This window comes from Aedes aegypti, chromosome 3 (genome assembly GCF_002204515.2).
Source record: "Aedes aegypti strain LVP_AGWG chromosome 3, AaegL5.0 Primary Assembly, whole genome shotgun sequence".
NCBI lineage: Eukaryota > Metazoa > Arthropoda > Insecta > Diptera > Culicidae > Aedes > Aedes aegypti.
Genome location: NC_035109.1, coordinates 119,858,120 through 119,872,490, shown reverse-complemented (window position 1 = coordinate 119,872,490; position 14,371 = coordinate 119,858,120). Strand labels below are relative to the sequence as shown.

The following is a 14,371-nucleotide window of genomic DNA, read 5'->3' as shown; positions in this document are numbered from 1 at the left end:
AAAATGCTCGCCATTTTCCAAGTCACGGGGGAATGCTGAAAATGCTTCGGAAAGCATAACCTTTGAAAATAATGAAGTTTGATGCCCATATTGATATGGTTCCGGATATGTTCCTAATTGACCACTTCCCCCAGGGCACCTGGAACGTTCTATAGAGTGGTCTGTGCATCTAATGGTTCTGAATACGCTGCAGGAAACATCATTTTTAAGGTTGGTGTCCGCTTGGATATAGCTCCGGATAATATTTACATGATTGGAAATACAAACATGACTGACCATGCTTTCCGGAACCAGTTTTACGGAAATGGTCATATTTCTGAAGATTTCCAACCAATCTTAATGCGTCCGGTGGCATTCAACTTCCTATTAGTTCTAGTTTCTAGGAAAATTGCAAACATCTATCTAACTTTACACCACACAAAAATACAAGCGACAGAAAAAATGACATTTGGACATGACCTCAGAAAATCCGGAACATCTCCGGTGTCCAGTGACCAATATGCATGGCCAAGGAATTTTCTAAAACTGGACCAAATTTGCCGTCGACTGCTTCCAGATGCATCCAATTTCATTCATTTTTCATAAAGTTATAAGCATTTGAATTTGGGCAAAATTTTGCCTATCTCAATCATTTTGCCTATCCCCTGTATGTTGTTAACAAAATGTTAATAAAATCTTAAATTTGTTTTACCAAATTAGGATGATAGTGTTGTCTAACACAGATCACCTAGATATAAGAAATGAATGTAATGTTTGGAATGATACTAATAAAGAAATTAAAAAAAAACATGTACATCGTAATGTTCTGAATGGCTTCGACGGATGACGCATGAATTTGGATACTAGGTTCAAATAATGACTTATTCAGTAGGTACAAGAATGTTGACACTTTTGACCGGGTTAAATCCGCTCGATAAAGGCAATAAATACATTACTTAGAAAAGAGATAACTTAACTTTATATAAAATGAGTAGTAGAAAATCGGTAAAATAGAATGGTGTTTGATTTTCGATGATGTTATTACTTTCAATAAAAGTAACATTGTTGCTAAATAAATAACTTTACTCAAGAAAATTGTTTTAAAAAGAACAAAATGTTTATTATTTATGTGTGATTTTTTGTGTATTCATACACTAACAAATGAGGCCATTTGAAATCACAGATCTGACTGTTATTTTTTTAGTTTCAGTTCAGTCATTTAAAACGACAATATTTTCACTTGTCCCACTAGTTTCCAAAATTTTCAATATTTACCTTGAACTTTGGCACAAACATTAAATTTAAATATAGCATAGATTTAGTAGGAAACAATCTGAAAAATATAGTAGATCTTATTCATTTTATTTTTTTTAAGAACCCTCTCTATACGATTTCCTTTACCCATTTGTCACACGGTACCTTATTTCGATAGTCACTCAAGCAAAATGATTATCTAAATACAGGGACCGGAATCTATTATGATAATTCGCCACAAGAAATCGGGTTGAATTTCATAAATTTGCCTGAAGAACCAAAAAATAAAAACAAAATATATACTTGCGCTTATTCGGAATCGAACCAAGGACCTCCCGATTCATAAACCAGTACTAACTCTACGAACTTATCGACGGCTTGCTGGGAGAAGTGACAAAAGCAATATATAAAGCGTTTTATATTGCAATATTCATTCCATTCCTCTGACATGTCCACCATCCATTTGCCACGTGACCATTTGCCTAAGTGTGCGTTTCCGATGCCATCATTCGGCTTCGGATTGGTTGTGCAATTGTGTGGGTCGGGCGTAAACATTTAGATTGCTCGAATTTTCAAGTCCAATGTGCTCGATTTCAATTGACGGGTTTGCCCGTCTACGCTTAGGAGGCGAATCTTACCATCAATAGGTGGATTTAGCACCTAATACGCTAGGAGGGAAATCCGCCATCCGAATTATTTTGGGTGTATAAATTAGATTAAAATCAGCATGAGCAATCAACTGATTACAAAGCTGACAAGAGTCGATTAAGACCAAACTAAGTTTAGAAGAGTTTTATAGAATAGAAAAAAGACAATTACCTACTGCTATCAGGGTATTGAATTAAGAAACATGCTAAAGAGCACTCTTTAAATTTAACACTAACGTTGCAATTGCTTTTAGAATTGTTCTTATTACGAAGTTTGGCAATAAAGTCTCCATATAACAAATAGATCCAAACTTATTAACAAATAAACTTGCTGCCCAGAGCATTCAAAAGGGAAATGAGCAGCTATAAAACTATTTTTGCATTTTCTCATCGTAATAGGCTGTTTTTCATCACGGCAACCTGTCATGAAACGGCTTACTTTCCTGCACTGAAGTATGCAATGCAGGAATAGTCATTACGCAGCTGAAACCAGTGCTGTAATTATTCATTTCGCAACGCTTTCTCATTACGCAACTTTTTTGAGTTATTTGTGAGCTGCTTCATGGTTTCGGTTTGAACACGAGGACAGGGTTCGAAGCGTTTACGAAAACACCAGTACCCAACGTGCTTGATGTTCGTTTGGGAAGACTGCTCCCCATATATTTTTAGGTCTGCCAAAACCAGTGCTTTTACTCTAAATTACTTTACTTTGGATCTCTTCATGTGATTTATTGACCGCTTCTTTTTAATTGAAAGGTTCCCCCAAATCAACGCGATTTTGTTCTGCGACGGCAACGAAAAATCGCCGCGATTTCGTTGTTGTGTCGCTGCAAGCACTCATCTAGATCGACGCGACGAAAATCGCTGCGAAATCGCGTCGCTGTGGTTTAGACACGCTCAGAAAATTCTACATGCAGCGAAACAGCAACAAAATCACGGTGATTGTTTGTCACCGTGAAAAAAAAAACCGTTGATTTGGGGGAGCCTAAAGGAGCAGTAAAAGCGAGAAATTTATCACAGCCTAATGATCCGGAAGAGTCGTTTATCCAGTGGCGAAAATTTCATGAAGTTTCATAGGGTAAGTGTTCCCTTAGTTGTGGGTGTTCCTATAGTTGCGGTAGTGCCGTTTTCACTGATTTTATTACACTAGCCACAGAACCGACAATGCCAATCGACGGATTGGCTTCTTGATACACGGAATAGTTGAAAAGACCGCTCAAATTGCTTTAACATTGATGAAATATCACTAAAATTGCTAAAACTTCACTTACTTGTACCAATAGTTGCGGTAAAATGTTCCTATAGTGGAGGATCCCATAAGAAAACAACGGATACCGCAACTATAGGAACACAAATTAAAAATATACCGCAACTAAAGGAACACTGTACCAATAGTGGAGGTATTATTTTTCATTGACATGCCGTGTATTACTGCGATGATATCATTTTTCTCATTAAGTCAATGGTCGTTACTTACGCTTCTTGAATTTAGGCGGTTAAATGAAGTTCAATCGTGCTTAGTACATCCACTATTGGTACATCTACCCTACATATTTGCATAAGTTATCGAAGTTATGGGAGAATTCTGCAGAATTACGTTGAAACTCAACGTTACCAGCTTACATTTTCAAATTCCGTATATATAGGGTGCAGAACCACTTGGGCACTCTCATGATTCACTTTGGCATGGGGGGTTTTTCTCGCCCGAATTGTTTAAAACTTTGTTATTAGAAGCGCTCTAGTACGACGCATATTGTGGCCGAATATGAGCACTGTAACCCCACTGCCGAAGTTAATCAAAAGGGCCAAGAATAGGATCCGGCTCCCTATCCGACAGATAGAAAACCAATTGGGCAACAACCAAGCGTAAATCTAAGAAGTAAGTCAAAATAATAGAAATACTGTTTGGTGTTGACATTTTCTTGAAAAACAAAAATGACACATGAGTTGATCAATGGTACTGTGCAAGATTTTACGGGTGGAATTCGAAAAAAAAGCTCTAAAACTCTACTGAACAGCTCAGAAATATTTTTCCATGAAGCTAAATAAAATAGTTACACAATGATGCGCTTAGATTTGTGTACTTTTTTCCACTTGGAGAAATCATTCATTTTGTGAGGCCAAATTGTAAGCGGAACAGATTTTATCTTGAACAAACGTTCAGTTTTGTCGTCATGAGTGAAACATGTATGTCTCTTATCTCCAAGACATTGGAGAGGTTATTCACAATCTTCAAGGATTTCTAGCCTAAAGTGACGGTCCCGAAATGGATAGTTAGGTCTCCTGCCAAAATCCTTCAAATTCGTAAATACTGGCCACGATTGACGGCACCTTTTGCTACTCTACTTGAATCGAAGAATCAGAGCCAGAGGCTGGTTTGACTTTGATTTGCTGCTTGTTTAATTTAACTTATGAGGATAAACTGATAGGATTGAGAATCGTTTCATGTAAAATTATTCATCAATGATTTTTATACCTTTAACAATACCTATCTAGTTTTTTTCTCAATACCTCTCCTTACCTCACATATCGCTCTTTTCGTGAACACAATCCATATTCTTCAATTCGAACAGCATCAGCTTGTCGCCAATCAAGCTAGATCCGCTTTTCAAAACATCGATAGCACAATGATGGCCTTGACCTACATAACGTTGCCGGGTTTTCTACCGGGCTGCTCACATATAGGCGTGTACTGTAGAATGTTATGCATATTGCTGCCGGCCAATCGCATTGTTCTCGACTAGAGAGTTGCGGCATCCGGCGTGCTTTCCATTTTCCGCGTCGAAGAGGCTTCAAGTCGGTTAAGGCAAGGCGGAAATGCATTACCAACCTTGACATTGATTCGTCAATGTTTTACCATAAGAAACAAGGAACTATTGAAACGCATAAGTGGTGGTATTCAATATGCGATAGAATATTTCTGTATGGGAAGTGGTGGCAAAATGAACATGGGTGGTAAAATGAACACCGTGCCTTTTACCGAGAAAAAACAAATTTGATTAGATTTTTATCACGCACGGACGATTTAGGGCATAAACCGGAGTGTTTAGGTTAATACGGAGGTCAATTGAAGTGAAAATGTCAACGAAAACTAAGGTTTCAAAAACCTCGTTTGAAAATTAGAACTGACGTAACTTTTAGCTCAGGAGTCTTGAAGTTTTTTCAGTGAGGTCAACATCGTTATGATATGATGCCAAATCTGATACCTTTAGATTTTTTTCTGATTGGGTTACAATCATTAAGGGATATGTTATCGGGAATGCAATGAAAATTTTCAAAAATATTTGTTTTGCTCAAGTTTTTTGCATGATGTTCATTTTACCACCAATTGCTGTTCATTTTATCCACATAGTGCAGGTAAAATGAACATTTGCATCGTTTTTTTTTTGCTAGCGATAATAATACGTGGAAATTTAACTATTTCAGTCTGAATTCGTGTTGCTGCTATAGATAACATCCTTATAGGGTAAAAGCACCGGTTTTGGCCAGTCTAAGAGAAAATGTCAATATAAATTAAATGGGAAGTGGTATTTATACTACAAATATGTCAAATGCAAGCTTTCAATCCATATTATGTGTGTAAAAATCAAAACTGAGCTTAAACCATTTTTTCGCTTTGAAAATCCCGTTGGTCAATATAGGCCAACGGAACCAGTTTCGGTCAGAGAGTTAACTTCGGTTCTTAAATTGGCCAATTGCATTGATTTCTAACGAGAGTGGCCAACTTAGGAGTGCCCTGGCCAAATTAGGTGTATGGGAGTTAAAATTATAAGGAAAAATAATTGTTTTTCTCATGTTTTGAATCAATTTGGATGAGTAAATGAATGTAGTTCTATCATATGAATGTGATCCACTAAACACAAAAGGTTTTATGCTGATTGGCCATGTAAAACGGTGTATAATCCACTATGGCTACAACTGGCGTATGGCCAAAACCGGTGCTTCTACCCTATTTGGTGTTGTGCGATAGAACTATACAACTTCCTCGTTTTTCTATCAGCAATAGGATGATATCCTTAAGGTGTTCATATTACCACCCCTTCCCCTATGTCTCAAAATATTAACCTCTCTACCAGTAGCAATATTTTGTTACCACTAAACCATTTTTTGAATCGCGATGGCTTTTCTTGTTACTGAAGCTCTTATGTTCTTAGAATTTGTGTCGCTTTCGATCATTAGCCATCTGATGCAAGAGATATTTAGAATATTTATTGGGGGACCGCACCTATCCGATCTCCACAAACTAACAATTGATGCGATAGTTAGTCTCATTGGCTAATGTTCCAAAATATTCCAAGAAATGTTATTTTAGTGCAAAAAACTATCTCTAAAATTGGAAATTAGAGGAACCCATTTCAGTCAATGCGATTATTATTAGTTTTAAAATCAACACAATACTTACTTAACCCCTTTACCGGCAGCTTCATTTTTTACCGCTAAGAAAATATTCAAATCACGATAACTTTTTTGTATCTCGATAGTTTTGCACCATTTTTCACAAGATCTCAAAAAACTCTTCTTGTTTAAGAATCCGTGTCCATATTAATCATTGCTAATCTAGTTTTGAAAATATTCCGATGTTCCTTGGGGGACCAACATTCCATATCAAATGTCTTTTGCGGCCATTTTGTTTTTGGTCAATTTATTAAAAAAATAAAATGTATACTGTACAACGACAGGTAATAAGGAGTTACCCTGAAAAAATCATACAAATCTGAAAGTTACGAAATGAGGTTTTATAGAGTTTTCAAGACGCGGTATCAAAAACATAAATTCTTATTACTCAAAAACGGCTGCACAAATATGCTTCATTTTTTCCCAACATACTCGCATTAATGTATCATTCCGTGGAGTGAACATCCGAATACGATAAAAATTCTGTAGCCTGAGATATTTAAGTAAGTTATGGCTACGCGTCGGTTCCCCAATGAATTTTGGAATATCTCCGGATCCAGATGACCAATTATCAATTTCGATACATATTCTTAAACAAGAAGAGTTTTTTAAGGGCTTGTGAAAAAATGGTACAAAAATATCGATAAACGAAAAAGTTATCGCAATTTGAATGTTTTGTAAGTGGTAAAAAATGAAGCTGCCGGTAGAGGGGTTAATATGGGCACCCTGAATCCGAATATGCATGCCCAATTGTTAACAATACCATATTGATGGAAATGGTTCCGGTTCATATGGCCGAAAGCCGTTTGGTCGAACGCCATTTGGCCGAAAGGGTCATTTGGTCGAATGCCATTTGGCCGAATGCCGTTTGGCCAAAATAGGAAATAATAGTGCATTACAGTTGGCATGCAATTGTAATGAGTTTCGAAGCTGAATTTCAAAGAACTTATTCAGCTTATTCTTAAAGAAGTTGATATACACATAATTGGCTCTTTGATGTTTGTTCAACAAAATCGTCAGTGCTGAAAGCAGTGTTGTGAAAAACCAGGGTTGCCATTATGCCAGATTAATCTGGCACTGCCAGACATTTTATTGGGAAAAAGGCAAAAAGACAAACTGGTCATTTTGCAAGACTTCTCCAATTCCAGTCAGACTTTACAACAATAAGTAAAATGTTTAAGGATTTTCTAAGAGCATTATTGCGGCGCCTAGTAAAACACATACAGAGGCGGAGAAACCAGCAGAGGAGAATATTCGTATTGCAGAATTAATATCAATATTTGATAAGACTTTTTTTTGTTTAACTTTGTGTCTCATTACTATACGAAGATAGTTGGGTGAGTACCAATTGCGGGCGGTCAATGATGCTCATGCTCTTGCTCATTACTTTATAAAGATAGTTTAGAGTTTGTTTTTTTTTCTAAAACTTTGACTTATTTACAAAATTTTCCAGATAAATTGAAGTAGATTTCAGTTCTTGTTCATAAAGCTGATACAGATTTTTGAAAACTGACGAGTTTATCTTTTTGACTATAAAATTTCACAATAAAAGAATTCAAGTGTCAGGATCCAAATCAACCATAAAAGACTAACATGATAAATACCACAACTGAAATACTAGAATGCTTTCCAATATATGCGGATGCATTTCAAAGTGCCAAGCTTAAGTTTTAGTTTATTTTACTGAAATTTCGATTGAAGCGAATTTAGATCATTTTTTCATTGTCATAGTATTCTTTCGTTACCGTTGAAATTTAGATCTAGTAGCATTCCTACACAGTCCGCCAGATTTTACAAGACTTTTTATTTTGCATTCGCCAGACATTTTCCAAAATGTACTGGCATCCCTGTGAAAAACTCAATTTCTCACACCTCACGCTTGAGATTTTTCAAGCGTGAGTTGTCAATCATGCAACTCAGCAGTCAAAAAATCATGGATGAGTTGGCTCGCCTTTCTAAATCATTGTCTCGTATTTCCACAGTTTACTCACACACGGCAATAATTTGTTGTTAGTCTGGTAAAATTATGTTAATCCTTTCTAACGTAAACAACAACATTCGGGTTCACGGGTTTGGCGACTGAATCATTTTTTACGGTTTGAGTTGATTTTGCATCAAAATCTAAAGCGTGAGATTTGCGAAGCAGATCTCTAATGAGTTTGTTCTCACGGGAGAGCGTATTGATTGAGATTTTGAGATTGAGTCTATCAACACTGGCTGAAAGAAGAACATTCTAAATGTAAGCAATCATTCACTTCTCTGCTTGCGGTAATAGCTGCCAGCAGAAGTTTTTGCATTGTGTTTGTAGTCAGCTTTTGACAGTAACAGTAACAACTTATTAGTCCTGCTGCAGGACAGACTTACTTCGGTCCCTCGAACCGTATCATGAAAATAATTTCATAGTTCTAATAACCACAAATTTTAGCTTTTTTTTCACAACGGAGAAACAGCAAGCTTTTTCAACGTAATTTTTCACTGTGTCAATCGGTTTTTTGCTATACGCAAGCAACGGTGCAGAGCTCGCACTATACAAATCTCATCCAGCACGTCGTTGGCGAGTAGTGTATGGTCTTTCAATACCTAATATAGAATGTTCTCTCGGCTAGGCATTGCATATACAATAGAAAGCGTTGTGTTTGAAGGGGCATCTAATTCTTCCGAAAGAGGTGCGCTTTGCGAAATAGGACCACGTGATTATTCAGGTTAACTTCTGCGTCCATGAGTCCTCTCGTGGAATAGGTAGGTAACGCGCCCTATCTAGTGAACAAGGAGTCGTAAGTTCGATTCTCACCGTTCAGTCGTTAAACTTCCACTCGGCTGATTAGCCGTAAACCACGAATCATAATTTAAATGTATGACATCATTTATGAATTCAGAAGACCCAAATTTAGTACATAGAGATTTATTTTATACTTGAACCTACACAACAATTAACAATTCGCCCCAGTGTGCCATTTTCAGTTGTTGACATTAAAACTACAGTCGACTCTCCACATCTCGATATCGAAGGGACTCTCGATGGGAGAGATCGAGACATAGAACAAATGTTTGATGAATACTAGATTGAAAATCACCAAGTTACCTGGAAAATGATAAAACAAACTGATGTCATTTCGTTTTTGCATATTGTTTTAACTCTCTTAAATCAAGTCTAGTAAACTTTGATTATGGGCATAGTGACAAACGGAGAGAAAATTGGGAATGAAAATCACACCAAGATAGGGCGATATCTAGATAAGAAGGGTATTGAGATATGGAGAGCGAAAATGTATGCAGAATGAAGAGACCGAGAAAATCATCGACATAGGGAGAGATATCGAGATAATTTTATAAAATGTTCAATGTCATTCGGTCGGTATTCAGACAGACTGGACCAAGTGTTTTTCAATAGTTTCAGAAGAACGTACCCCAAGCATTCGAAATATCTAAATGTTGGCATTATTTGCTGTAATAATGGAACTTATCTATGTGATGATACATGTGCATCAAAATCTATTACAATCTGCAATAGAAAAATCTGAATTAATGAAGTTCTTAGCGTGTCTTTGCACGCCAAAATATAATCTAGTCCGGTCTGCCTGAACACCGACCATTTAATAATAATAATAAAAAAGATTACATAAACTGATAGTAATCACTGGTACTGGTAAATACTGGACCAAATATTGTCAAATTAATTTCGACAGATTCAGTACCTGACATGATCAATTTGCCCCCGGATTACAGCTCTAAGTTCAATTTAAGGCAATCTTATATTTGGACGAATTAAAGTAGGGATTGTTCCTGTTGAGAAGTTACTCTAGCTCAAGCTATTACCACTCTTTCACTCAGATCGAAGCTTTCAAGATGTTATTTGTGAATTTGAACAAATATTGAATATAATTGTTTATTTCGTCTTCTTAGTTATCACCGGCGCAACGGATGGCATCGGCAAGCGGTATGGCGAAATTTTGGCGAGCAAGGGCATGAACATTGTGCTGATTTCACGCAGTGAACCAAAACTGATGAAAGTGGCAAACGAGATTTACGAGCGCTACAACGTTCAAACCAGATGGGTTGCAGTGGACTTCTCCAGGGGACCAGAAATCTACAAGATGATCAAGGAACAAATCGAAGGGCTGGACATTGGTATTCTTGGTATGAATTTCAGTTGTAATTTTTCAAGAACTGCAATAACCATTAACGTTTCTTCTTCCACAGTGAACAACGTGGGATATTACCCCACCGTGCGAACCTTTGACCTCAACTCTGACGACGAAATTATCTCAACGATCAACATCAACATCTTGAGCACATCCATGATGTCGCGAATTGTGCTTCCTGGAATGAAGTATCGTAAACGAGGAATCATCGTTAACATTTCTTCCACATCCTGTTATCGGCCAGCTGCTTACTTGAACATGTACGCATCGGCCAAGGCCTTCGTCACCAACTTCAGCTTGGCCTTGAACCATGAACTGCGTGGGAGTGGCGTCGAGTGTCAGGTGGTGACTCCCGGAATGGTGCACACCAACATGATCAAGAAGTTCGAAGGTGACGTTCCGTGGTACATCTCGATTACGACGTCGGATTCGCTTGCCAGTTTTGGAGTTTTCACGCTCGGGAAGACTTCCCATACGACCGGCGGTTGGATGCACGCTTTTCAGGTATGATAATGAAATGGTAATAAATTATTTTTTCTAATGTATTGTCATTAATTTTTAGGTGTCCTGGCAGGATTTGCTACCATTGTCGTTGGGAACGTTCTTCATTTCCCTCATTACTAAAAAGGCAGTTGGCAAATAAGCTGCTGCCGTTAGTATTGATTATTGTTGATATGTAAGCTTTACTTCTACTTAATTCACTTAAACAATGTGATCCTTTTATGTCCAGTAGATCAGGTACATGAACCACTAAGGTATTCATATTCGAATACATTTTTGATATAGCCAGCAGCATCTCAAACAAAATCAAGAGCAAGACAAGCAAGTTTTAATTAATCTCAACTACTTTTATACTCAAGATTTCCAAATGTGGGTAAAACTTTTTGTAATTTTTACAGTATAAGTGAATAACTTAGTAAATTTTCAATCTCTGTTAAATCTCAAAAAGTAACAAGGATCAATCAAAAAAGCAAATTTCTTTGAACAAATTTAGACTTTTGGTTAAAATTAAAAAAAAATGGTTCCATTAAGTTTTTTTTAGAGCGAATCCAAGTAGTATTTACAATATCGAGAAAGACTTTAATCTCACATTCTCACTGCTAGATGGCATTCCAAACTTCTGAAAATGGATTCTTGTTGAAAATTGTGTGCCTTATAAGTATGACGAAGGTTACAAAGTCGAATGGAGTAACATCAAAAACAATGTTAGCAATATACGATGAATTGATATTAAGGTGAAGATGAATCAAAGACAAACCTCAAATTTTCAAGAGCACAAATCTGGAGAACCGCACACCCGTTTGGGCTGAAAACCTAATCGATTGGTCACCACCAGCTAGTGACTAATCGATTAAGTTTTCAGATCAAATGGGTATTCGGTTTCCCAGATTTGTGCTCTTGAAAATTTGAAGTTTGGCTTCTTTTCATCTTCACCTTTACAATTATGATGCTTTATCTACAATTTGGAGAAAATTTCGAGTAATTGGTTACATGGGTTTCAGTGAAATAGTAACAACTTTTCTGTATTGATTCCAATCGAGTAGCCATGGCTAGGCAAGTTGTAGAGTACATATTTTGAATAAAAATACATCCTTATTCTTGTTACGACATGGAGCTTTAATCTACATGTAGCCAACACAACGTTGTGTTTTTCTAATCGTCTATCACAGACATTCTTCTGTTATTAAGTTTTCTCTTTAAAACGCTTTATTTTATGAAGAAATAACATACCCTGTATTTGGGGAACATACCAAAGTAAACCAAAATATATCGTAATAATCGATGTTATCCATACTGTACTGTATAGTACACTGCAATAAACAATATATAGTTTAAGATGTTTTCACAAAAGTACAACATTTATGATCATAAATCATTTTGGAATAAAATTTTCGATTGAGATGGAAAGTGTTTTACTCTTTGGTGTAGAAACTTATTTTAATTGTGAAGTACATTTTAATGGTTCCAGTTCCAGTCAACTCTCCCTTACTCGATATTCCGTTAGTTAGAGAACCATAGTAAAAGTTTGTTTTCATGGCAAACTCGATGGTCCCTTGGATCGCGTGACCATTTTGCGTTCTGTATTTCGATACCTTCCCAGCTCGATGGTCCCTTCGATGTCGAGTTATGGAGCGTTGACTGTATGTTGAATTTCGTTACCGTTTTTGAGGTTTACGAGGCGCAAAAATATTTGATTTCTTTAATATTTTTACGGAAATTCTCTTAAACATTCCTTCAGTTAATATAATTCATGTATTCATATAAATATTCCTGCATAAAATAAAACAAAAGCTGCGTCAAAGATTTTCAAAGAAAATCGCACAACATAACCATTGCGAATTCCTCCAGCTAAGTATTCTCAGGATTTTTCTCCAGGGATCTTTCCATGCATTCAAACAAAGAGAACTCCAGCAGTTTAGTCCAGTAGTTTTTTTCAGGCGATTTTTCTAGTTATTTCTCCAAACAGGTTTGTATTCAGGTGATTTTTTCATTAATATGTGTATGTGTGTAATCCATCTAACCTCCATTGTTCGAAGAAAATTAGGTTTATAAAAGGTTGAAACACAAAACGACGAAAGGACAAAAGATCGAAAGACAAAACGTTGAAAGAACAAACGGTCGAAAGTGATTTGCTTATTGAGAATTTTTGCTTCTTTGGAAAAAGATTTTCGATCTTTTGTGTCTTGTTTTTTGTTCTTTGAACAATTATCCTTCGGACCTTTTGTCTTTCTACCCATATCTTTTCGTCTTTTCGGTCTTTAGACTTTTTGTCATATGCATATTTGAGTATATGAGCTCAAAGAACTAGCTAGCTTGTTCAAAAAACTAAAAGCAATCGGATATGGCTTTATTTGCTTCGCAGTGCTCCTACTGCGTGGAACTGTCAAATTAAATACATTTAAGCAAGCTCTTGCTCGTGTGATCTCGTCAAAATAGAAAGATCGTGTCTGAAGCAACGTTTCTAGAAAACAAAGCAGTTCAGAGCACCTCTCTAAATTATCAATTCTAAATTATGCGGCTATGTGGTGCTAGTGGGTATGGAAACCAGTGTTGATAGACTCACACTCAAAATCTCAATCAATAGAGTAAGGTGGGGCAAAAGTTCGACCTTAGTGGTATAATCAAAGTTTCCAGAAAAACAATAGCAGTTTAAACAAAACAAATACCATACAGTGAACCTTCAACATATTGGCTATAATTTTGCTGAACAAACTTGTGTCCAAATACCGTTTTGATTCATATTACGAACATCTTCAAATTCCGGACACTCTACTTTGCATGGGAAACATTTCACGCGAAATGTTTCAATTTTTGCTGTTCAAAAGTTCTCAATTTCAAGGCTCGTTTTAGTAAACTGTTTCCATAAATATCTTTGAAAATGTATAATGCCCAACTACCTTAGATGTCTCTTTGGTGGTTTAACGATTTCGATTGATGATTTGACTGTTCCATTAATGATTATCATGAGCTGTCCGGAATTCGATTCAAAGTGTCCGGAATATGAGGCAAAAGTGAGGAAGCGTCCGGAATAAGAATCATGAAGAGGCCACACATTTTCATTTATTTAAAATTATTGAAGTTGCAGAAGCGTATTCTTCACCCACCGTTCGAAAGTAAAGGGCTTCCGACGCTCGATAGCGCTAAGGAATCATACAGAATGATTTACTTTGTATGCTCTAGGCTGGGTTATATTTCCCTGAGTCCTTAAGTGTCCGTAATATGAATCAAAACGGTATTTACCCATTTTTAGTTATAACAGTTTCAAAATTGATTGTCTTATTCGAACTTTTGCCCCACCGGTGGGGCAAGAGTTCGAATCTAGTGTGGGGCAAAAGTTCGCTGGCTAAAACACTAAATATCGATCCTTTTATGACAGGCATACTTTACACCAGCCGTAAACTTAAGTTTGCCGAAAAATACACACTAAATTTCCATCAAAAAATTGCCCAAAAC

General features: G+C 36.6%; 1 protein-coding gene across 1 annotated transcript in view; it reads left to right on the top strand.

Annotated features, from left to right (window-relative positions):
* LOC5566902 (inactive hydroxysteroid dehydrogenase-like protein 1) overlaps positions 1-11,691 on the top strand; it is a 29,444-nt gene extending 17,753 nt beyond the window's left edge. Inside the window, exons 2-4 of the mRNA XM_001651223.2 lie at positions 10,179-10,412; positions 10,476-10,921; positions 10,980-11,691. Of these exons, the coding sequence (XP_001651273.2) occupies positions 10,179-10,412; positions 10,476-10,921; positions 10,980-11,060 (761 nt within the window). The 3' untranslated portion in view covers positions 11,061-11,691. The remainder of the gene's footprint in view (positions 1-10,178; positions 10,413-10,475; positions 10,922-10,979) is intronic.
* Positions 11,692-14,371: the final 2,680 nt, after the last annotated feature.